Raw genomic sequence first — 23,441 nt, forward strand, 5'->3', positions numbered from 1 at the left:
GCTCCCTTCATGGTCCACAAAGGGACCCGAACCAGCGACCCTCCAGTTCCCAGCCAAGTCACCAATGGATTGAGCTACTTGAGAGCCGCCCTGATAACTGATCTGGCATTTAGAGATTGATGCAATGCTAGCAATTTTGTTAATATTTGTCAAAAATCAGGCTTCCATGATGAAACTAACGTCGTCAGGTCAACATTTCAGAGTCTGAAGTGTGGTTTTATGAGGTTCTTATCACAGCCGGTGTGTTCCCTACACAGATGGCTGCTGTCGTCTTAGTTTGTTGCTTAGTTTCGTAACTTTCTAACTCTTTAAAACGCCAAAAGTCACACAATTACACACACAAATTCAAACTGAGTGATGAGATGACTGTTTTTTCTGTGTGACAGTCGGATTTTGCAGAGGGACACGTGAGGAGAGGCACGATTGGTCGAATCCCGAGCATCGTCATCACCTCTGAGTCCAGCCCCTTCCTTCCCATTGGACGAAACGGCTCCAGCATCGCCCGCCCCAAGACATCCAATAACAACAGCGCGGGGGCGGGGTCTGGGTAGAGCTCCTGCGGCTGTTGTCCAGGCGGATGTTTAGATATAGACGGGGTTCACCTGCGGCTCACAAACAAACAAACAGGTTTCTACACCTCAGATATTTAGAGACATTATCTCCAACTCTCTCTGAGCTCCTCTGGTTTGAGTTTTTACTACACACTTATTTTAGACCCAGACTTCTTTTGCTAACAGCTTTACCAATGAAAATGGTTGAATATTATCACTTAAAGAGCAACTTCACACTTTATTTTAGTCCTAAAACGACCCTTTAATTAGACAAAAAAGACAAAAATGCAAGCGGGTCGTGGTCAGGATGCATGCTTTGTACCTTGATTGAAAAGTCCCAGGATCAATGTGGACATGTGGACATCCGCTGCATCTCCTCCCTCTCTTTTCTAAAGGTTTTCAATTGTGATTGACCCACGTGTATCAGGGCCGTGATGTTTTACTTTAGCCTGCGAGAGCAACTGGAAGTTAAAGAGAAAACAGGAAGCAGAGTATGAAAAGCAGCATGAGATCAGTACGGCAGAGTCGTCGTCGTCCGTGCTTTAGGGTCCTTGTCCCCCCCCCCCAGGCCCGTTTGTACTCACACTACCTGGGCCTCGGAGAATGCTTCTTGCTGCCTATACGTCATCACGCCGTAACACGTCACACGCATTGATGACGTCATGGCGATGCGTGGCTTTGTTTCCCAGATCTTTCCGTAGACCTCAGAGTTTTTGTGCGTCTTGTCGACTGTTTTTGAATCTCCAACAGACAAACACATGGGGAACGACACAAGCAGGAGAAACAGACAGAGGGAGACAAACTCACACAAAAGGACGAGGGAAGAGACCGACAAGACAGGGATCCTGACAATACTCAAATGTCAAAAACTATAGATACCGTAGACTGGGATCATGCTAACCCAAAGTGTATTAAGTGTTACGTTGCTCTTTAATAATGCTGTGAATAATGGTTAGAGAAGTGTAATGAAATACTTTATTTAACCTTTTAACCTTTGTACTAAAGTACTAAAGGCCCTGCACACCCACACAGGTGTTATTGGTTATTACACAGTCCTGAGAGAGAGAGGTCTAATGCAACATTAAGTGGAAACACCTGTGTGTCTGTGGATCAGTGGGCAGTATGAGACGACGTTGATCCTGATACTGAAGCCAAACGCGTTTATTTTTCACTTTTACGTTGAACCCAAAGAAAGCGGTCCGGCCTGACTCCTTGTTCCTGGTTCAGATGGTTGTGTTTTAGTCTCCTCGAGACCCGACCCCGGATAAGAGGCTGAAGATGAGATGAGATGTTACAACAAAGGGTAAAAAACAACAACAAGCCAGAAACAACCAACAAACAGGAAACTCTACTTAACTGCAGGTGATCAGGTGACGCCACCTTCTTTATCCGTAAATACTAGTTTCAGATAGAAGGAGCTTGGAAAAAGAGAAAAACTGAATTACACTGAGTTTTAAAACCTGCCTGATATTTTTTGGAAATCCTCTTTCCACCACTTGAAGTCTACGTTTCCCTTTCGATGGCGCTAGGCTAGCACTTCCCCGTCTTTCACCCTGGACTTTCCTCTGGTTCTGAGGACAATTAATAGGATTTCCCAAAACGTCAGACTGAACTCAAATGTTTCTCCTTATCCTGAATCCTGAAATCCCTGAGGCCTGCAAACGCACTTTTTTTTATTATTATTATAAAGAAACAATATATTTTAAATGTTTTTGGAGGTTTACTTGTTGTTGGGTTTGTTTGTTTTTCGGTTTCTTCTTCTTCTTCTTCCTCTTGTTTGCATATTTAAAGTGTGTATTTTGCTGAAGGGCGGTGCAGTGGAACGTGTTTGTGACGTTGTCGGTGTGAAAAGGGAAATTGTAACACAGCTGTTGATAAGTCTGGTCTGTGAAGTTATTTGTACATCCCGCAAGATTTTAATGTTTCTATAAAACAATACAGATCACAACTCATGGCACGTTTTTTCTTTTTTTCATCAATTCAACGAGTCAACAAACGTAGCATAAAGCATAAAAATGTTTCCTAAACCAAAAAAAACAACAAAATAAAGCTGTAACAATTGAACTGAACCAAACTGTTTTAACTGTTGTGTTGAAGCAAAGTGAAGCTGTTTAAGCGCACCACAGTTAGCTACGTGAAACTAAGCTAAATTGTCTGTAAATAAATATCACAAAGTTTGATGTTGACAAATCAATCATGTTATGCTTGATTTTTTATTTTTTATTTTTTACACCATGGTCAAAGTCCATAAAACTATTAAATGAAACTATCTGAACCATTAGCTTAGCTGAACTAAGATAGAGCGTTAGCTAACATTGGTTAGACTAACAAACCTGAACTAAACTGTTCTCTGGTGAACTAAAGCTTACCTAAAACAAACTGAAGTTGATAAATTATATAAAAAATAACCCTAATTAGCTTAGCATAACTGTTTTAACTGCTAAACGGAACAATTAGCTTAGCATAACTAAAACGAATTGTTAGCTAACATTAACCTTTATCAAGACTACTAACAAACCTGAACTAAACTAGTCTCTGGGTGAACTGACCTTTAGCTAAACTAAAACAAACGTATACTGTTAAATTATGCCATAAAATAACCCTAATTAGCTTAATTTAGCTGCTTAGCTAAACAACAACATGACTGTTTTAGATGCTAAACTGAACAATTAGCTAAGCAGAACTAATGTAAATCTTTAGATAATGTTAACCTTTATTAAAAGGTTTTAGGAACTAAACTAGACTGTTAACTAACCTGTGCCAAACTATTTTCTGTATTTTCTAATAACCATACGTAGGTTAATTTAGCTGCTTAGCTAAACCATTAGCTAAACAGCAACACAACTGTTTTAACTGCTAATTGGAACAATTAGCTTAGCATAACTAAAACGAATTGTTAGCTAACATTAACCTTTATCAAGACTGTTAACAAACCTGAACTAAACTGTTGTGAACTCTCCTTTAGCTGAACTAAAACAAACTTAAGTTGATAAATTATATAAAAAATAACCTTAATTAGCTTAATTTAGCTGCTTAGCTAAACAACAACATGACTATTTTAGATGCTAAACTAACAATTAGCTTAGGGGGACTCAGATAAGTCGTTAGCTAATGTTAACCTCTATAAAAAGGTTTTAGGAACTAAACTAGACTGTTAACAAACCTGTGCCAAACTATTTTATGTATTTTATAAAAACCATACGTAGGTTAATTTAGCTGCTAAACTAAACCATTAGCTAAACAGCAACACAACTGTTTCAACTGCTAAACGGAACAGTTAGCTTAGCATAACTAAAACGAATTGTTAGCTAACATTTACCTTTATTAAGAGTAATTAATAATAAGTAATTAGCTTAATTTAGCTGCTTAGCTAAACAACAACATGACTGTTTTAGATGCTAAACTGGATAATTAGCTTGGGGGGACTAAGATAAGTCGTTAGCTAACATTAACCTTTATTAAGACTGTTAACAAACCTGAACTAAACTGGGGTGAACTTTCCTTTAGCTAAACTAAAACAAACTTAAGTTGATAAATGACATAAAAAATAACCTTAATTAACTTAATTTAGCTGCTAAACTTAAACACTTTTAAGTTGCGTTAAGGTTTCCTTCAATATTTGGAGTTAAAATAGTATTTTATTTACTTCCTGATCAACTTTTAAACCTCTTTCACAGGAACCTCCGTCAGCGTTTCTGAATCATTGCTCCTTCCATTCAAATGCAGAACGTAGTCGACTGTGTGACGTGGCAACGATGCAGCAAATCCCAGTGTTTAATAAATAAACAATAATGATACAGAATATTAATATTTGTCATATTAAGTTCTCGTGTATTTAAAGTTTCTGTTCTGAAAGACGGGAGGATGATGATTTCATTGTGGATGTATCGCTCCGGTTTTCTTCCGTGTCGCTCTTTTATTTATTTATTTTTCTAAATAAATATTATTCATTGTATTCGTTGTGTGGGACTTTATTGTATATTGTGTTTTTATTGTATATTGACTTATGTATGGCCTTTATTTGTGCCTTCATCATCGCAGAGACAGAAAGTAATTTATTTAAATTACACACGGTAGGTTACTGTATAATATAATAATAATGGGCTGTTGTAACATAAAATTGTCACTTTTACATTTTGCATTTTGTACACATTAAATAAATGATATATATATATATACACAGATATGTTAATTAGTGAGATGTATTTAAATATATGTCATTTAGTGAGATTTATTTATTATATTTCATATATATATATAAATATATGTTAGTGAGATTTATTTATTATATTTTATGTATATAAATATATGTTAGTGAGATGTATTTAAATATATGTTAATTAGTGAGATTTATTTATTATATTTTATATATATATATATATTTAAATATATGTAAATTAGTGAGATTGATTTTATATAATCAGAATAAATTTAGTAACACTGGATTACACGCTGGGGGAGAGCGATTAAAACAAACACCCCCGTGTGTGATTACGTTCACATTGTTTGATCAAAACCTGCATAAATCACCAAATGTATTAATAAACTAATGAATTAATGTTTTGCAATGAATGAAAACTGCTTTTGTTAACATATTTTTAATGAAAAAGACATGTTTCTAACATGCATCAACAGATGAATCACCAAAGAGATAAAAAAAAAGCAAATAAATAACAGGATGAACTGTGTTTCACTGAACACGACTTTGGAAATGAGGCGATTAAATGTAAATGGAGTCGTTCGACAGGTTTAAAAGAAGAAAGGTGAGTTTAATCTAAATCTTCACTGTGATGCATAGGACGAAGATGTGTTCTTGTAATAATAAAAATAATAATAATTGAATAAAAGTTAATAAAACTCTGACAAATGAATTGAAATTAAATGTTTTTAATTGAATTAAATCAGAAAAAGTGACCTGAAAGTTTCCTAATAAGCATAAAAAATTGAGTTTTGTGGCTTTTATTATGAATTTAAATGCAATAACAACAAGTAACGTGTGTGTGTGTGTGTGTGTGCGTGTGTGTGTGTGTGTGTGCGTGTGCGTGTGCGTGTGTGTGTGTGTGTGTTTATCTGAACTCATCATTATTAGTTATTAGGAGAATAATGTTACAGTGTAATGTTTCACCTGTTTAGTTTAAACGCTGGTGTGTGTGTGCGTGTGTGTGTGTGTGCGTGTGTGTGTGTGCGTGTGCGTGTGTGTGTGTGACTCCTGCCTCTTTAAATAAAAACGCCACTAATGAAAATCCACCGTTAACTCCCCCTCCTCCTCCCCTCCTCCTCCCCTCCTCCTCCTCCCCTCCTCCCCTCCTCCTCCCCTCCTCCCCTCCTCCTCCCCTCCTCCCCCTCGGCCTCCCTCCTGCTCTCTGCCCGGCCGGGGCACCGGATCCCCGGATGACCGCAGGCTGTCCCGCCCGGTCGGTGTTTGACGGTTCCCGGAGCTGCAGGGACCCGGACGGCTGCAGCAGGTAAATCCACCTTTCACCCGGTCTCCCCCACCTGTCTGTGCCCGCGGGCCTCTGCTCCTAATCCGCTCTTCATCTTCATCATCCTCATCAACAAGTCGCACCGCCCGCCCGGCTCACGGCGCCCTCCCCGGGCCCGCACACCGGCCGCTCACCCCCGGAGCTGGAGCCGAGGTTTTAGCTCAGAGGGCCGGAAAAAAGTGTCTCATGTTCGGGTTTGTTCTGCGGACGGAGCGGCCCTGCAGGGCGGAGCAGAGAGCAGCGGGAGGGGGGCGTGTCTGTCTGCGGAGCACCTGATCCACGGTGAACAGGTGACACCAGGTACACGATCAAAACACCAAGAATCATTATGTGAGATTATGTTTCTCTCTATGCTCATTTTACATCCATTTGTAGTGGTTTTACATATATTTTTAGTCATTTTGCATCTTTTTGTGGTGGTTTTGCATCTATTTTTAGTCATTTTACATCCATTTGTAGTGGTTTTACATATATTTTTAGTCATTTTGCATCTTTTTGTGGTGGTTTTGCATCTATTTTTAGTCATTTTGCATCTTTTTGTGGTGGTTTTGCATCTATTTTTAGTCATTTTGCATCTTTTTGTGGTGGTTTTGCATCTATTTTAAGTCATTTTGCATCTTTTTGTGGTGGTTTAGCATCTATTTTTAGTCATTTTGCATCTTTTTATGGTGGTTTTGCATCTATTTTTAGTCCTTTTGCATCTTTTTGTGGTAGTTTTGCATCAATTTTTAGTCATTTTGCCTCTTTTTGTGGTGGTTTAGCATCTATTTTTAGTCATTTTGCATCTTTTTATGGTGGTTTTGCATCTATTTTTAGTCATTTTCATGCTGTGAAGGATGAATGTGGAGTGAACACGTGCACTACATTTGGATGAAAACGTCAAATGTTCACTCAGTTTGTTCAACCTTGAATTGAGGAGTGAAAACGCACTGGGATCAAAAATCGGCATCTTAGGGCGCACTCACACTGTCCATCCGTACCGTGCCCAAGCACGTTTCAGGGCTAAAGTCTAGTTCCTTTGACCAGTGTGAGTGCAACTGTTGCCGTCCACGGCCCGTTTGGGAGAGGTGGGCTTTAGTAAAGCACGTTTGCACATGTACGAGCACGAGCCTGCGCACGTGTACGAGCACGAGGCCTACGGCGGTTCTGAGGTCATTTCCTGTGCGCCTGTTGGGACGTAGAAAAAAGAAGGAGGGACCATGCGCGGACATTTAAAACAATGGCGGTGAAAGGTTCACGTTGGTGTGATGCGGAGGTGGAGTGTTTACTGCAGATTTGGTCGATGAAAAGATTCAAAAACAGTCGACAAGACGCACAAAAACTCAGAGGTCTACGGAAAGATCTGGAAACAAAGCCACGCATCGCCATGACGTCATCAATGCGTGTGACGTGTTACGGCGTGATGACGTATAGGCAGCAAGAAGCATTCTCCAAGGCCCAGGTAGTGTGAGTACAAACGGGCCTGGAGGGGGGGACAAGGACCCTAAAGCACGGGGCACGGGACGGAGGCCCAGTGGGAGGGCGTTCTTAAAGTAGAAAAATTCTCTAGATTGGAAACACGGATGAAACAGCAGCATCCATGTTGACGTCTGCTTCCTCGATGTCGTTTCTCTGCTACGTCATCTATAAAACCCCACCCGGTGCTCCTGATTGGCTCAACCATTTTTTGCGGACTCTGAAATCCCTCTGCAATGGAGCGATCCCAGATGGTTGAGTGGAGCTGGACGGAGTCAAGACGGATCGAAAGTCATCTGGCGATAGTCGTCAAACCCCCCGCTTACGGACCCTGACATGAGCTGATCTGAAGACACTCAGTTACCGTGGTGTTATTACTTTTCCTGCAGGAGATGACCTAAGTACTTCCTCCACCCCTGATGAATGTATAGCACACACGCACACACACACACACACACACACACACACACACACACACACACGCGCGGACTGACCTTTAACTTGAGTAACAGCTTGGCTCAATTAAGAAGCTGTTTAAAATGACAAACTATTCAGCGGTGCTCTGAGGTCAGTTATGTGTTGTTAATGCTGAGAGAGAGAGAGAGATCTACTATCACAGCCCTCCTCTTTCATCACACACACACACACACACACACACACACACACGGTATTTAACACCTCCTCATGTAGCTGTGAATGGTTTCTCAGTGAGCGGCAGTGACTCACATCGTGCCGTCCTGTTGACTCAGTCTGTTTGCTAAACTTAAATCTCCAAAATGTCGTGAACTGAAAACAACACTTAGGGCGCCCTCCCACTGTGCCTCCGTCCCGTGCCCCGTGCTTTAGGGTCCTTGTCCCCCCCTCCAGGCCCGTTTGTACTCACACTACCTGGGCCTCGGAGAATGCTTCTTGCTGCCTATACGTCATCACGCCGTAACACGTCACACGCATTGATGACGTCATGGCGATGCGTGGCTTTGTTTCCAGATCTTTCCGTAGACCTCGGAGTTTTTGTGCGTCTTGTCGACTGTTTTTGAATCTTTTCATCGACCAAATCTGCAGTAAACACTCCACCTCCGCATCACACCAACGTTAACCTTTCACCACCATTGTTTGAAATGTCCGCGCATGGTCCCTCCTTCTTTTTTCTACGTCCCAACAGGCGCACAGGAAATGACCTCAGAGCCGCCGTAGGCCTCGTGTTCATACACGTGCGCACGCTCGTGCTCGTACACGTGCAAACGTGCTTTACTAAAGCCCACCTCTCTCAGACGGGCCGTGGACGGCCAGCTCGCTGCAGCTAGGCGTGGTACGGTTGCACTCACACTGGTCAAAGGAACCAGACTTTACCCGTGAGATGTGCTGGGGCACGGGACGGATGGACAGTGTGAGTGCGCCCTTAGTGCTTAGTTATTTAATTATTCAATACCTGCACATGCCAGAGGAAAAATTACACGGTCGTTGGAATCTAAAGGGTTCATGCTCTGGAGAACAAGTATAAAATTTCTGCTTACACCTGGAAAAGACTCATTTTTGCTGCAAAACAGAGCACAATTAAATTAAATGCCTACAAGAAGCAATACCACGTTATCAAAATACTCCCATTACAAGTAAAAGCATGAAGTTTGAGCAACAACATGTACTTAAAACACCCTAAACAGAAATACTCAAGTAAAGTAAAAGTACAGTATTCACTAAAAGCAGCCGTGCAGCTGCAGACGCTGATCAAAGTAAATCAAGCACAAATAAAACGTTGCATTCAACACGTTTGTATCGTGTGTTTCGGTGAATAAAACCTTAAATTCACATATTTGAAGTGTATCCGCTCCAGTGCACCCTGGGAAAAGCTCCCTGCATGAGGATTCCTCTGTGACAAAGGCGTCTAAACTTAGCCGGTGATATAACCGGCTGAGCAGATCAGGCTGCTCTGGGATCAGCATGTCAGTCTGTGCACAGGGGCCGAGTGCCCTCCTGCCGACGCGAACAGACACATGCTTCAGACTTTGTAGCATCAACATATTTAGATGCTCTACGCTGATCAGTGTCTACGTTTACACGCACACTTATGTGGTTTTAAGGTTTTAAAGTGTAATTAAAACGTAAAATCATCCCAGGGTCTTTTTCTGCGCTTACACATCAAATAAACCATCGAGACAGTTTCTTTGCTATTAACGGAGAAAATCCCGTAGAGGCGCTAACAGGCGGAAGTGGCTAACAGTGATTAGCTCGGGGCAGTACGGTGAAGGCATTCAAAGGTCTTTTTTAACCACTAATGCTGCTGAAAATAACAGCAAACCTCTGCAGCAGCATGAGAAGAGTCCCTACACACACAACAAAGCAGCAACAGCGTAGTTAGTGAAGCCAGAGTTTATTAAAAGAGAGTTTTAAAGACTTACCTACTGGCCCCTGTACCAGCTCCTCTCATAGTAAAGTCCATTACAGTGGATTACCAAAGTCAACCCCAAAGGAAGGAGCCCATTGGTGCTTTGTTGGTGTTACTAAGGATATCATATTAATCCCAAAGCTTCACAAATGACACAAAAAAAGCCATAAAAAGAGTTTCAACTGGTGTTTTAATGAAGTTTAAAACTCTGAAAGTGTGTGTGTGTGTGTGTGTGTGTGTGTGTGTGTGTGTGTGTGTGTGTGTGTGTGTGTGTGTGTGTGTGTGTGTGTGTGTGTGTGTGTGTGTGTGTGTGTGTGTGTGTGTGTGTGTGTGTGTGTGTGTGTGTGTGTGTGTGTGTGTGTGTGTGTGTGTGTGTCAGGGAATTCTCACCTGTTGTCAGCACCTGCTAAAATAAAAGCCCATTACCCCGACACACACACACACACACGTGTCACTGTACAGACGGTTTCGAGTTTGACGGCTGTCGTTATCTTTAAGGGGCTTTTCACACCGCCTGTCGTCAGGGCCGTCGTTAGGGAGGGCGGTCGTCAGGGAGGGCGGTTGTCAGGGAGGGCGGTCGTCAGGGAGGGCGGTCCATGCGCTGTTGTAAAAAAAGCAGCTTTATGTATTTATTACAAAATCATGTTAAACACTGACGCTGTGAGAATAACTCAACTGAATGTATCACACACAGACACACACACACACACACACACACACACACACACACACACGTCCTGCTGCTGGAAATACTCACTACAGCTCAAACGTGGATTAATCCGCCTCTGAAAATAGTCCCCATCAAATGCTCCGTTTCCTCCGGTGAGCAGCTGCTTTATGAAATTGAACCCAGCGGAGCGGGTCGCGGTTCGATGCCTTGCTTCAGGGCACTTCCGCGGTAACACATGGAGGGGGCGGGATTTGAACCTGCGACCCCGCTGTAATAACCATCTGCTGCTGACCTTTTCAAAGCTATCGGAGACACTTCACCGGTGGCCTTTCGGCTTTATCACCGCGGAGATAATGAGACGGTTCCTGGCATCGCCTCCGATTGGGTCCGAGGGAGACCCTGGGCGCGGAGAGATGGAGGGGGGGAGGGGGAGGGTGAGGGTGAGGGGGGGGGGGAGGTACAGTAGAGGGGGTGAGGGAGTCTAGAAGTATCTGCTGGGTCTATATTAGCCCCGGTGAATCACGGCGCGCCTGGCATACCGGGTGTCCCCTTTCACACCATATAAGTCCACGCCCCCCCCCTTTCCCTTCAACCCCAGCCTCACCCTGCCTCACCCCGCCTCACCCCTCCACCCCCCACAATGCAACAGTGCTATCTCTGGCTATTCTTAGGCTGTCACTTCAGCTCCTCTGAGCAGGCAAGTCCTCTTCTGTCCCCTCTCTCAGCTTTCCTTCTTTCCGTCCCTTTGGTTCGTGACACGTTTTGGTTTTTTTCGAAACGCCATTTTCCAGGTTTGCTTGTCCGTCGTTTCACCTGTTTAACACCTTTTGTGTGTCTCTGTCTCCCCTCAGAGGCTCCTCGCCGCCGGCCCTCCCTCCCGTCCCTTCCAGCAGCTGCAGGGTTTTTTTTATTTTAAAGGAGAGAAATCTGGTTTAATCGCCGTCGTCCGCCGCGGAGAGGATCTTTTTTAAGTCGTCTGGAAGAATGAGCACCTACAACGTGACGCTGCCCGGCCCCGGCCCCTGGGGCTTCAGGCTGCAGGGGGGGAAGGACTTCAACATGCCGCTGACCATCTCCAGGGTAAGAAACACGCTGGAAAACGGCTTTTTTTGAGTTCACACTGTTTGTCTGCGTCCTCAGCGTCTGTGAAGGACACGAGGCTTTATTCTAATACTCAACTTATGATCGTTTACGGTGATTAACCCTCATGTTTCTAACTTCCTACGATGCTTTTTACGTCTTTAACGGTGCAAAATAACCCGTTTTATTGAGTCGTTTAAGTCTCTGACTGACTCCCGAGACTCTTATTTTCTTAAAAACAAGTGAAAGAATAGAAACGAGTTCATTTAAATCACTTTTCAGGATCTTCAGATGTCTAAAAGATGGAGGCGGGGCGTCCCCGATCGTGTAATCGAAACGTCCCCCAGTTACTTTTGTTGCATGTCCTCATTTCCTGTCATCCCTCTTTTAGCCCCTATCAAAATAAAACGCCCCCAAAGGAAGAATAACGCAGCTTATTTTTGTTCTGCACCTTTCAGCTTTTCACAGTGGTTTAAATAAGACGGGGAAATGCATCAGGACAACATTTGAAATCAGACTAATAATAATAATAATAATTATAATAATAATAATAATAATGACTTTAGATGTAAAGCACCTTTAAAAGCAGCAGTTAACAAAGTGCTTTGACGTAAAAATCACAATACACACACAGAATATACAGAATAAACTAATAATAATAATAATAATATAAGTAAAAATCACAATACACTCACAGAATATACAGAATAAACTAATAATAATTATAATATTAATAATAATATCAGTAAAAATCACAATACACACACAGAATATACAGAATAAACTAATAATAATAATAATATTAGTAAAAATCACAATACACACACAGAATATACAGAATAAACTAATAATAATAATAATAATATAAGTAAAAATCACAATACACACACAGAATATACAGAATAAACTAATAATAATAATAATAATATAAGTAAAAATCATAATACACACACAGAATATACAGAATAAACTAATAATAATAATATTAGTAAAAATCATAATACACACAGAGAATATACAGAATAAACTAATAATAATAATAATAATATAAGTAAAAATCACAATACACACACAGACTATACAGAATAAACTAATAATAATAATATTAGTAAAAATCATAATACACACAGAGAATATACAGAATAAACTAATAATAATAATATAAGTAAAAATCACAACACACACACAGAATATACAGAATAAACTAATAATAATAATAATAATATTAGTAAAAATCACAATACACACACAGAATATACAGAATAAACTTATAATAATAATAATAATATCAGTAAAAATCACAATACACTCACAGAATATACAGAATAAACTAATAATAATAATAATAATATTAGTAAAAATCACAATACACACACAGAATATACAGAATAAACTAATAATAATAATAATAATATTAGTAAAAATCATAATACACACACAGAATATACAGAATAAACTAGTAATAATAATAATAATATTAGTAAAAATCACAATACACACACAGAATATACAGAATAAACTAATAATAATAATAATAATATTAGTAAAAATCACAATACACACACAGAATATACAGAATAAACTAATAATAATAATAATAATATAAGTAAAAATCATAATACACACACAGAATATACAGAATAAACTAATAATAATAATATAAGTAAAAATCATAATACACACACGGAATATACAGAATAAACTAATAATAATAATATTAGTAAAAATCATAATACACACACAGAATATACAGAATAAACTAATAATAATAATATTAGTAAAAATCATAATACACACACAGAATATACAGAATAAACTAATAATAATAATATTAGTAAAAATCATAATACACACACAGAATATACAGAATAAACTTATAATAATAATAATAATATTAGTAAAAATCACAATACACACACAGAATATACAGAATAAACTAATAATAATAATAATAATATTAGTAAAAATCATAATACACACACAGAATATACAGAATAAACTAATAATAATAATAATATTAGTAAAAATCACAATACACACACAGAATATACAGAATAAACTTATAATAATAATAATAATATTAGTAAAAATCACAATACACACACAGAATATACAGAATAAACTAATAATAATAATAATAATATTAGTAAAAATCACAATACACACACAGAATATACAGAATAAACTAATAATAATAATAATAATATTAGTAAAAATCACAATACACTCACAGAATATACAGAATAAACTAATAATAATAATAATATTAGTAAAAATCACAATACACACACAGAATATACAGAATAAACTTATAATAATAATAATAATATTAGTAAAAATCACAATACACACACAGAATATACAGAATAAACTTATAATAATAATAATAATATAAGTAAAAATCACAATACACACACAGAATATACAGAATAAACTTATAATAATAATAATAATATTAGTAAAAATCACAATACACACACAGAATATACAGAATAAACTATAATAATAATAATAATATAAGTAAAAATCACAATACACACACAGAATATACAGAATAAACTATAATAATAATAATAATATAAGTAAAAATCACAATACACACACAGAATATACAGAATAAACTAATAATAATAATAATAATATTAGTAAAAATCACAATACACACACAGAATATACAGAATAAACTAATAATAATAATAATAATATTAGTAAAAATCATAATACACACACAGAATATACAGAATAAACTTATAATAATAATAATAATAATAGAACATAACAATAAATGAAGCATCATTGTATGAAAGTGTACAGAGGACAAAGGTTATTATTATTATTATTTTAAGCTTGTTGCTAAATTAATTAAAGGTGTTTTAAGCAGAATAATGAAATAAAAGGATAAAAAGACGACGTCACAGGAAGGAAAGTCCATAAAATTTGTTTTAAAAAGTGATTTAAACGACGTCCGAGGCAGATTGACTTTCAGAAAAGTGGATTTACATTAAAAAAACTTTAATTTTTCTTAATTCACTGGAAGATTTTTTAGTTTTTACTCATTTTATGGAAAAAGTGCAGATTTCAGGGACTCTGTTCTGGACGGAAATGATCCGTAGATGCTTTATTTCATTCATTTTCTTTCGTTTTCTGGCTGTTTTCAAGTCTCTGCAAGTTGATTTTCATTTAAGAAATAAATAAATAAATAGAATAGAAAGACTTTATTGATCCCAGGCTGGGAAGTTTCAGAGTTTCCTCGTTTACTGAATGAATGGAAACGCACGGCTGCAGAGGAGGAGAGGAAACACGCAGCGTTATAAAGAGAATAAGGTTTTCAGGGTTCATGCGGAGGCGTAAAATCCTTTTAATGTTGTTTTCAAGGTTTGGAAAAGCTTGAGATTGTATCTGCAATTACTTTCACAACAAACAGAGTGGAGAAACAACGAGTCAGAGCCTGAAATGAAAACGTGAAATACTCATTTTCAGTGTGTACGCGTTCGTAGAAATGTGTTATTTTACTGCAGCTGTAAGGGCGCACTCACACTGTCCTTCTGTACCGTGCCAAAACAAGTTTCACGGGTAAAGTCTAGTTCCTTTGACCAGTGTGATTGCAACCGTACCGCCTAGGTGTGGCACGCTTGCTGTCCTCGGCCCGTTTGAGAGAGGTGGGCTTTTGTAAAGCACGTTTGCACGTGTACGAGCACGAGCGTGCGCACGTGAACATGTACGAGGCCTACAGCGGTTCTGACGTCATTTCCTGTGCGCCTGTTGGGACGTAGAAAAAAGAAGGAGGGACCATGCGCGGACATTTCAAACAATGGCGGTGAAAGGTTCACGTTGGTGTGATGCGGAGGTGGAGTGTTTACTGCAGATTTGGTCGATGAAAAGATTCAAAAACAGTCGACAAGACGCACAAAAACTCCGAGGTCTACGGAAAGATCTGGAAACAAAGCCACGCATCTCCATGACGTCATCAATGCGTGTGACGTGTTACGGCGTGATGACGTATAGGCAGCAAGAAGCATTCTCCGAGGCCCAGGTAGTGTGAGTACAAACGGGCCTGGAGGGGGGGACAAGGACCCTAAAGCACGGGGCACGGGACGGACACTCCACCTCTACATCACACCAACGTGAACCTTTCGCCGCCATTGTTTGAAATGTCCGCGCATGGTCCCTCCTTCTTTTTTCTACGTCCCAACAGGCGCACAGGAAATTACCTCAGAACCGCCGTAGGCCTCGTGCTCGTACACGTGCGCACGCTTGTGCTCGTACACGTGCGCACGCTCGTGCTTGAACATGTTCAAACGTGCTTTACAAAAGCCCACCTCTCCCAAACGGGCCATGGACGGCAAGCGTGCCGCTCCTAGAAGCGGTGCGGTTGCACTCACACTGGTCAAATGAACTAGACTTTAGCCCTGAAACGTGTTTGGGCACGGTACGGAGTGAGTGCGCCCTAAGACGCAGATTTTTGATCCCAGTGCATTTTCCCTCCTCGATTCATGATCAAACAAACTGAGTGAACATTTGACGTTTTCGTCCAAATGCAGTGCACGTGTTCACTCCACATTCATCATTCGCAGCATGAAACTAAATCCCAAAGATGTTTATTATTATTGTTGATCTGAAATCGTCCAAAAATACGCCTCAGAGTCGCTCCGCGCACTGCTGTGTTCTGTAAATGTGGAACAGAAAAGCCTGTTAGACACACATTAATCTGCGTCGCTTCAAATGTTAAACCCCGACGACGGAAATAAACACAAGCCCACACACACACACACACACACACACACACACACACACACACACACACACACACACACACACACACACACACACACACACACACACATACACATACACACACACACACACACACACGCCTGATCTTTGTTGGTGTAAATATCTCCATCCCAGTGTTCGTTGCCATGTGGTGATAATCTGCCATCAGTGTGACAGACACACACGCTCGCTGATTCGGATTTACTCCGCGTTGTCTCTGGCACTGACTTTGCTTGTGCGGCGTGTGTGGATGAGCGAGGGGACGGCGGACGCTTCCCATCATGCCCCTGGGCTCTGCGGTGTTTGAGCGGCGGGTTCAGAGGAGCAGAAGTGAAGCGATTAACGGGCAGACGAGGATGAATCTGAGGCCAAATCTGCGTCAGATCCAGCGTTTAAACAGGACGAGGGGCTTTATGTGTGTGTGTGTGTGTGTGTGTGTGTGTGTGTGTGTGTGTGTGTGTGTAGATGGATGTAGAGGAGTGTGAGCAGCATTTAGAGGGCTCCGTTTTCTTTTTATGTTGTTTCTTCACACACTAGAACGGACGCTGCAGGTTTGAACGTGTTTTATTTCCTTTTGAAGACCTTTGAAAACACTTTGTGATGGTTTCATTGTGAAGTTTCCCCAAACAACAACACCCGGACGTCCTCAAATGTCCCTGCACTTGTTAGTGACCTCTTGTTTTTCTCTCTGACCTACAGGAAGATTTCTTTCCCCTTTTTCTAACTCTGCACAAACACAGACCAACACTTTCTCTGAGAAGCCGACTGAACTGTCAGCACAGCTAAAAAAAGGACCACGCTTACTGACTTTAAAGAGATGCAAAATGACTAAACAGAGATGTAAAATGACTAAACAGAGATGTAAAATGACTAAACAGAGATGCAAAATGACTAAACAGAGATGCAAAATGACTAAACAGAGATGTAAAATGACTAAACAGAGATGTAAAATGACTAAACAGAGATGCAAAATGACTAAACAGAGATGTAAAATGACTAAACAGAGATGTAAAATGACTAAACAGAGATGCAAAATGACTAAACAGAGATGTAAAATGACTAAACAGAGATGCAAAATGACTAAACAGAGATGTAAAATGACTAAACAGAGATGTAAAATGACTAAACAGAGATGCAAAATGACTAAACAGAGATGCAAAATGACTAAACAGAGATGTAAAATGACTAAACAGAGATGCAAAATGACTAAACAGAGATGCAAAATGACTAAACAGAGATGTAAAATGACTAAACAGAGATGTAAAATGACTAAACAGAGATGTAAAATGACTAAACAGAGATGCAAAATGACTAAACAGAGATGCAAAATGACTAAACAGAGATGTAAAATGACTAAACAGAGATGTAAAATGACTAAACAGAGATGTAAAAGGACTAAACAGAGATGTAAAATGACTAGGTATGATATAAATAGATGCAAAATAACTAAAAATGAATATAAAGAGATGCAAAATGACTATTAATTAATATAAGGGGTGCAAGATGACTAAACAGAGATGTAAAATGACTAGAAATTGATAGAAATAGATGCAAAATGACTAAAAGGAGATGCAAAATGACTAGAAATAGATGCAAAATGACTAGAAATTAATATAAAGAGATGCAAAATGACTAAAAATGTCCCTGCACTTGTTAGCGACCTCTTGTTTTTCCTCTCTAACCTCTGTTACCTGATGATTTCTTTCCCCTTTTTCTAACTCTGCACAAACACAGACCAACACTTTCTCTGAGAAGTCGACAGCGGCGTTTGCGCGGCAGCGTTTGCGCGGCAGCGATGAGAACAGAGCGTTGGTGGATATTTGTCAAGTCGCCCATTTTGAATCAGGGACAATAAATAAGACAATTAGTTTTTTGATGGAGTTAAAATTACAGTGCGGTTTGTCTGTTTGTTGTGCTCTTTTATTGTTACTTTTGTTAGTGATTGTTTGTGTTTAACTTGTCACATCAACCTGCCAAAGGAACTTAAGATGGAAATGAGCTGCTGGCTATAATTTTGCATATTTACACGTAAATGTTTATCAAAGTGCTCCGTCTGCTAACTCTGAAAATAAACCCAAACTAAAGACCTGCCTGTCTTTCTTAACGAATACATCTTTAAAAACACTTACACGTGTCAAAACCACCTCGGTGTGACGACGTTTAGGGCACCCCCGACTTACTGAGTCCACAACCTGCAGCAGAAACCTTTGGAACAAGAACCTGAACACAACAGTCAACAGATAAAGAATAAGAGCAGAGTTCATGGATGAAAACCGTCTGGAAATGATGTGTGAAGTGCAAAAACACGGCAAAACAGAACAGAGGCACTGACCAAAGACTGACGTTTGTGCTCAGTACAAAGTAAAAACCCTTAAGTTTTATTTTTTAGGATTAAAGTGAAAATCTAATTCGATATCGTGTGAATCTCTGCTCGTTTATATGGTCGATGTTTCTGCTCGTGCTGCTTTCTTTGCAGCTGCCACGATTAACTATGAATTAAATCAATAATAGATTCAATGTGTTTCTAAGGGCGCACTCACACTGTCCTTCCGCACCGCGCCAAAACAGGTTTTTCGGCAAAAGCCTAGTGCGTTTGACCAGTGTGAGTGCAACCGCTCCGTGCCTAGCTGCGGGCAGCTTGCCGTCCACGGCCCGTTTGGGAGAGGTGGGCTTTAGTAAAGCACGTTTGCACATGTACGAGCACGAGCGTGCGCATGTGTACGAGCACGAGGCCTACGGCGGTTCTGAGGTCATTTCCTGTGCGCCTGTTGGGACGTAGAAAAAAGAAGGAGGGACCATGCGCGGACATTTAAAACAATGGCGGTGAAAGGTTCACGTTGGTGTGATGCGGAGGTGGAGTGTTTACTGCAGATTTGGTCGATGAAAAGATTCAAAAACAGTCGACAAGACGCACAAAAACTCCGAGGTCTACGGAAAGATCTGGAAACAAAGCCACGCATCGCCATGACGTCATCAATGCGTGTGACGTGTTACGGCGTGATGACGTATAGGCAGCAAGAAGCATTCTCCGAGGCCCAGGTAGTGTGAGTACAAACGGGCCTGGAGGGGGACAAGGACCCTAAAGCACGGGGCACGGGAAGGAGGCACAGTGGGAGTGCGCCCCAAGAGTGTGCAGCCACTAAACGCGTGTGTGGTTCTTGTCCAGTCGAGCGTCTCTGAGCTGCTTAAATAAAGTTTTACAGCGTGTGAAAGCCGAGCCCTCAGTAACTGGACTCCTGCTGGAACAGCTGACTCAGCGCTCAGTGAGCCCCTGGTCCCGTTACAGGTCGGGGGATCCCAAATGGTTTCACATCCGGGAGCCCATCACTTCGCAGGTTACCTCATCACGCAGCGTGTTACAGAAATATACGTTATGTCTGTTTTCAAAGTATCTGCAGGGTTAGCGTCACGCTGTCTGAGGTGACGAATGAAAGTCAATGAAACGTCCACAAAAGAACCAAAATGGCCACAAGGAGATGCAAAACAACTAAAAGAGAGAGTTAAAGGACCTCAAAGATGCAAAATTACCACAAAGAGACAATAATCTACTTTAAAAAAAGCAAAATGGCTACAAAAAGACTCAAAACTATGAAGATAAATGAAGATAAAATATGCAAAATGTCTATAAACCGATGCAAAATGACTAAAATGAGATGCAAAATGTCTATAAATTAAGATATTAATATGCAAAATGTCTATAAAGAAATGTAAAATGACTATAAAGAAATGCAGAATGACTATTATTAATATAAAGAGATGCAAAATGACTAACAGGAGATGAAAAATGACTATAAATGAAGATAAAATATGCAAAATGTCTATAAAGAGATACAAAATGATTATAAATTAAGATTTAAATATGCAAAATGACTACAAAGAGGTGAAAAATAAACTAAAAAAAGATACAAAATTACTAAAAAGAGATGCAAAATGACTTCAAAGAGATGCAAAATGACTTCAAAGAGATGCAAAATTACTAAAGAAAGAAACTACTACAGATGAAAAACACTTATAGCAAATACCGAACGACTAGATTTGATTGCACCTCCACCAACGAGCTCTGGGAATGTCTCTTTTCCCAGGCGACGTGTCGCTCAGTGGAACTGTGAGTGAACACAACTCAGACACCACGGAGCGTTTGTGTGAGCGGCTCATCGAGGCCTGCAGAGTGGCAGCGAGCGTCTGTGGCTGCTGACAGGCAGGAGGCTGTTTTTAGCCTCTGAAGGTCACACACACACACACACACACACACACACACACACACACACACACACACACACACACACACACAGGTCTTATCACTTCTTCTTCTTCTGTTACAGACCCGCAGGTCACATTTTTAACTCTCGGGATGACTCAGCTCTGTAGGCAGACGTAGAGAAACCTCCTCTCCTGCTGCTGAACTGACGACGTGTTGAAAATACAGTCGAGGTGGTGTGAACACAGGAAGTGTGTGAAGCGTATGTGGGTCAGTGTGAATGGCTCAGTTTGAAAGTAGGCCACTCCGCAGCCGGGACAGGCCTCACATTGTTCGAGCGCAGTGAGACAAACTCTCCAAACGTTTGTTCACTTTAATCCAGGATGAAATAATCTGGAAGCTGAGTGAAAGCAGCTGGAGTCAGCGAACAGGAGGGTTTAACGTGATGCAACAGAGTTCAGATGGGAAGTGATCAGATTCAGGCAATGCTGGGATTTGAACCCATGATCTCCTGCTTGGTCATAAAATATTACGACTTTTGTTCATAATATTACAACTTTTATTCTTGAAATATTACGACTTTTACTCTTGAAATATTACGACTTTTGGTCTTGAAATATTACGACTTTTAGTCTTGAAATATCACGACTTTTAGTCTTGAAATATTACGACTTTTAGTCTTGAAATATTACGACTTTTATTCTTGAAATATTACGACTTTTGGTCTTGAAACGTTACAACTTTTACTCTTGAAATATTGCGACGTTTAGTCTTGAAATATTACGACTTTTGGTCTTGAAATGTTACGACTTTTAGTCTTGAAATATTACGACTTTTACTCTTGAAATGTTGCGACTTTTACTCTTGAAATATTGCGACATTTAGTCTTGAAATATTACGATGTTTAGTCTTGAAATATTACGACTTTTACTCTTGAAATGTTGCGACTTTTACTCTTGAAATATTGCGACGTTTAGTCTTGAAATATTGCGACGTTTAGTCTTGAAATATTGCGACGTTTAGTCTTGAAATGTTACGACTTTTACTCTTGAAATATTACAACGTTTAGTCTTGAAATATTGCGACTTCAGAGCCTAAAAGCGTTTTCCAGCTGATCCAAGAGGCTTTTTCAAGACTTTATTTCTCTTCAGAAGCAGAATTTTGTCCACGTGAAGGAAAACTTCGTCCTTCAGTTCATCACAAACGTTCAGCATCGACACATCTGGAGAAACGTGGTTTTCACTGGACACAAGACGGGCGCTTTAACCAGCTAAGCCACAGCGGCATCTAGCGTCGTAAAAATGAATCAAATCAGGCGTGGTGCCCGTGAGTCCGTGACCTGTTGCTCAGGGATAAACCTGCTCCCTGTTCTTTGACACTGACACTAAAATCTGAACTGTTTATTCTTGTCTGTATCTCGTGCGTGTGATGCCAGTTAAGCTGCAATGTGCAAACACGGAGAAGACGACAGCGAGCCATTGAAGATGCATGTAAACCAGGGTTTGGGCAACTCCGGTCCTGTAGAGCCACTGTCCTGCATGTTTCAGGTTTCTCTCTGCTCTAACACACCTGAGTCTGATGATTTGCTCGTTATCAAGCAGCTGATGCTCGTCACAGTTTGATTATTGTTAGACTCAGGTGTGTTAGGGTAGGGAGGAACCTAAAACATGCAGGACAGTGGCTCTCCAGGACCGGAGTCACCCACCCCTGATGTAAACCAACACGTTAGTTGAAGCTCACACAATGAGATCCAGTGAGAAACCCTTAAAAGTCCGTAAGATTTGGGAAACACCTTTTTGGTGGTAGGATGTAACTGCGGGCGAGTCCCTGGGACTTCATCTCCCAGAGTTCCTTTGGAAACCGCCATCAGCAGATCGGAGGCTCTCCCCTGCAGCGATGCGGCGTGCTGCCTTCACATGCTCCACACAGACAGGAAGTCCGAAGAGAGACGGGGGACGACGTCAAAAGCGTCACCAACTGTGCGGATCATTTGATTTTAGCGCCACAGACGATCAGAACACCGCAAACACAGGTGCTTTCATCAGTGGGTCATATGATCCATCACCATTTTAACTCATTATTTGATGGATAGGAACTAAAAAAGACTTTTAATGAGAGGAAAATCGTACGGGCTGCAACTTTAAGGCTAAAAAGAAAGCGTTGTCTTTGCCGAGAAAGAGAACGACGTAAAAACCGTCGTTAACTCGGCACCGCATTTGATTTTCACCACAGACGCTCAGATCGAAGTGCTTTCATCAGCGGGTCACATGATCAGCCACCATTTGTTTTAACTCACTGTGATAAAAGGGAAGTTAACAGACAATTACCAAGAGGAAAATCTCACACACTACCACTCTGAAAGAAGACTTGGCTTTGCAAATGTTGCACAGCTGAAGCTCGAGCGCCTCTGTCCGTGTGTCATCAGCCCTCGTGTGCAGGGACCCTCCGGCCGGACGTGCACCAGCGCGCTGAGCAGAGTGTGAACCGGGACCTGCTGCCGGCTGTCTGTCACTGTCAGCTGCAGCTAACAGCTCGTCTCCAGGGGGCGATGTTTCATTCACACCACATTAACCCGCATTCAGTGGAAATGTCAACCCCGATGAGTCAGTGCGAGATAAGAGCCGCAGCCAAGTGTCAGAGTGCTATTTAACCTTTGTGTGTGTGTGTGTGTGTGTGTGTGTGTGTGTGTGTGTGTGTGTGTGTGTGTGTGTGTGTGTGTGTGTGTGTGTGTGTGTGTGTGTGTGTGTGTGTGTGTGTGTGTGTGTGTGTGTGTGTGTGTGTGTGTGTGTGTGTGTGTGTGTGTGTGTACAGTGTCATTCAGGCCTCAGCTGCAGTTTTTCTTCCTGTT

The 23,441-nt window shown here is 40.6% G+C and overlaps 2 protein-coding genes across 6 annotated transcripts in view; both read left to right on the plus strand.

Moving 5' to 3' along the window:
- Positions 1 to 551, plus strand: part of opn4a (opsin 4a (melanopsin)) — a gene marked incomplete at both ends in the record, with an annotated part of 55,333 nt that extends 54,782 nt beyond the window's left edge. The window contains one exon of the mRNA XM_083923194.1: positions 387 to 551. Coding sequence (XP_083779320.1) covers positions 387 to 551 — 165 coding nt within the window. The remainder of the gene's footprint in view (positions 1 to 386) is intronic.
- Positions 552 to 6,191: 5,640 nt separating this feature from the next.
- The window catches only part of LOC310953472 (LIM domain-binding protein 3-like), a 55,673-nt gene continuing 38,423 nt past the window's right edge, over positions 6,192 to 23,441 (plus strand). For 3 of the 5 annotated variants that reach the window (XM_083922513.1, XM_083922516.1, XM_083922517.1), the window contains exons 1-2: positions 11,198 to 11,290; positions 11,394 to 11,622. In XM_083922513.1, coding sequence (XP_083778639.1) covers positions 11,527 to 11,622 — 96 coding nt within the window. In that variant the 5' untranslated portion in view covers positions 11,198 to 11,290; positions 11,394 to 11,526. Of the gene's footprint in view, positions 6,335 to 11,140; positions 11,291 to 11,393; positions 11,623 to 23,441 lie in introns of those variants that run through there. The other 2 variants (XM_083922515.1, XM_083922514.1) reach the window with 2 other exon arrangements.

Source organism: Echiichthys vipera (assembly GCF_963691815.1).
Source record: "Echiichthys vipera genome assembly, chromosome: 11".
Taxonomy (NCBI): Eukaryota; Metazoa; Chordata; class Actinopteri; order Perciformes; family Trachinidae; genus Echiichthys; species Echiichthys vipera.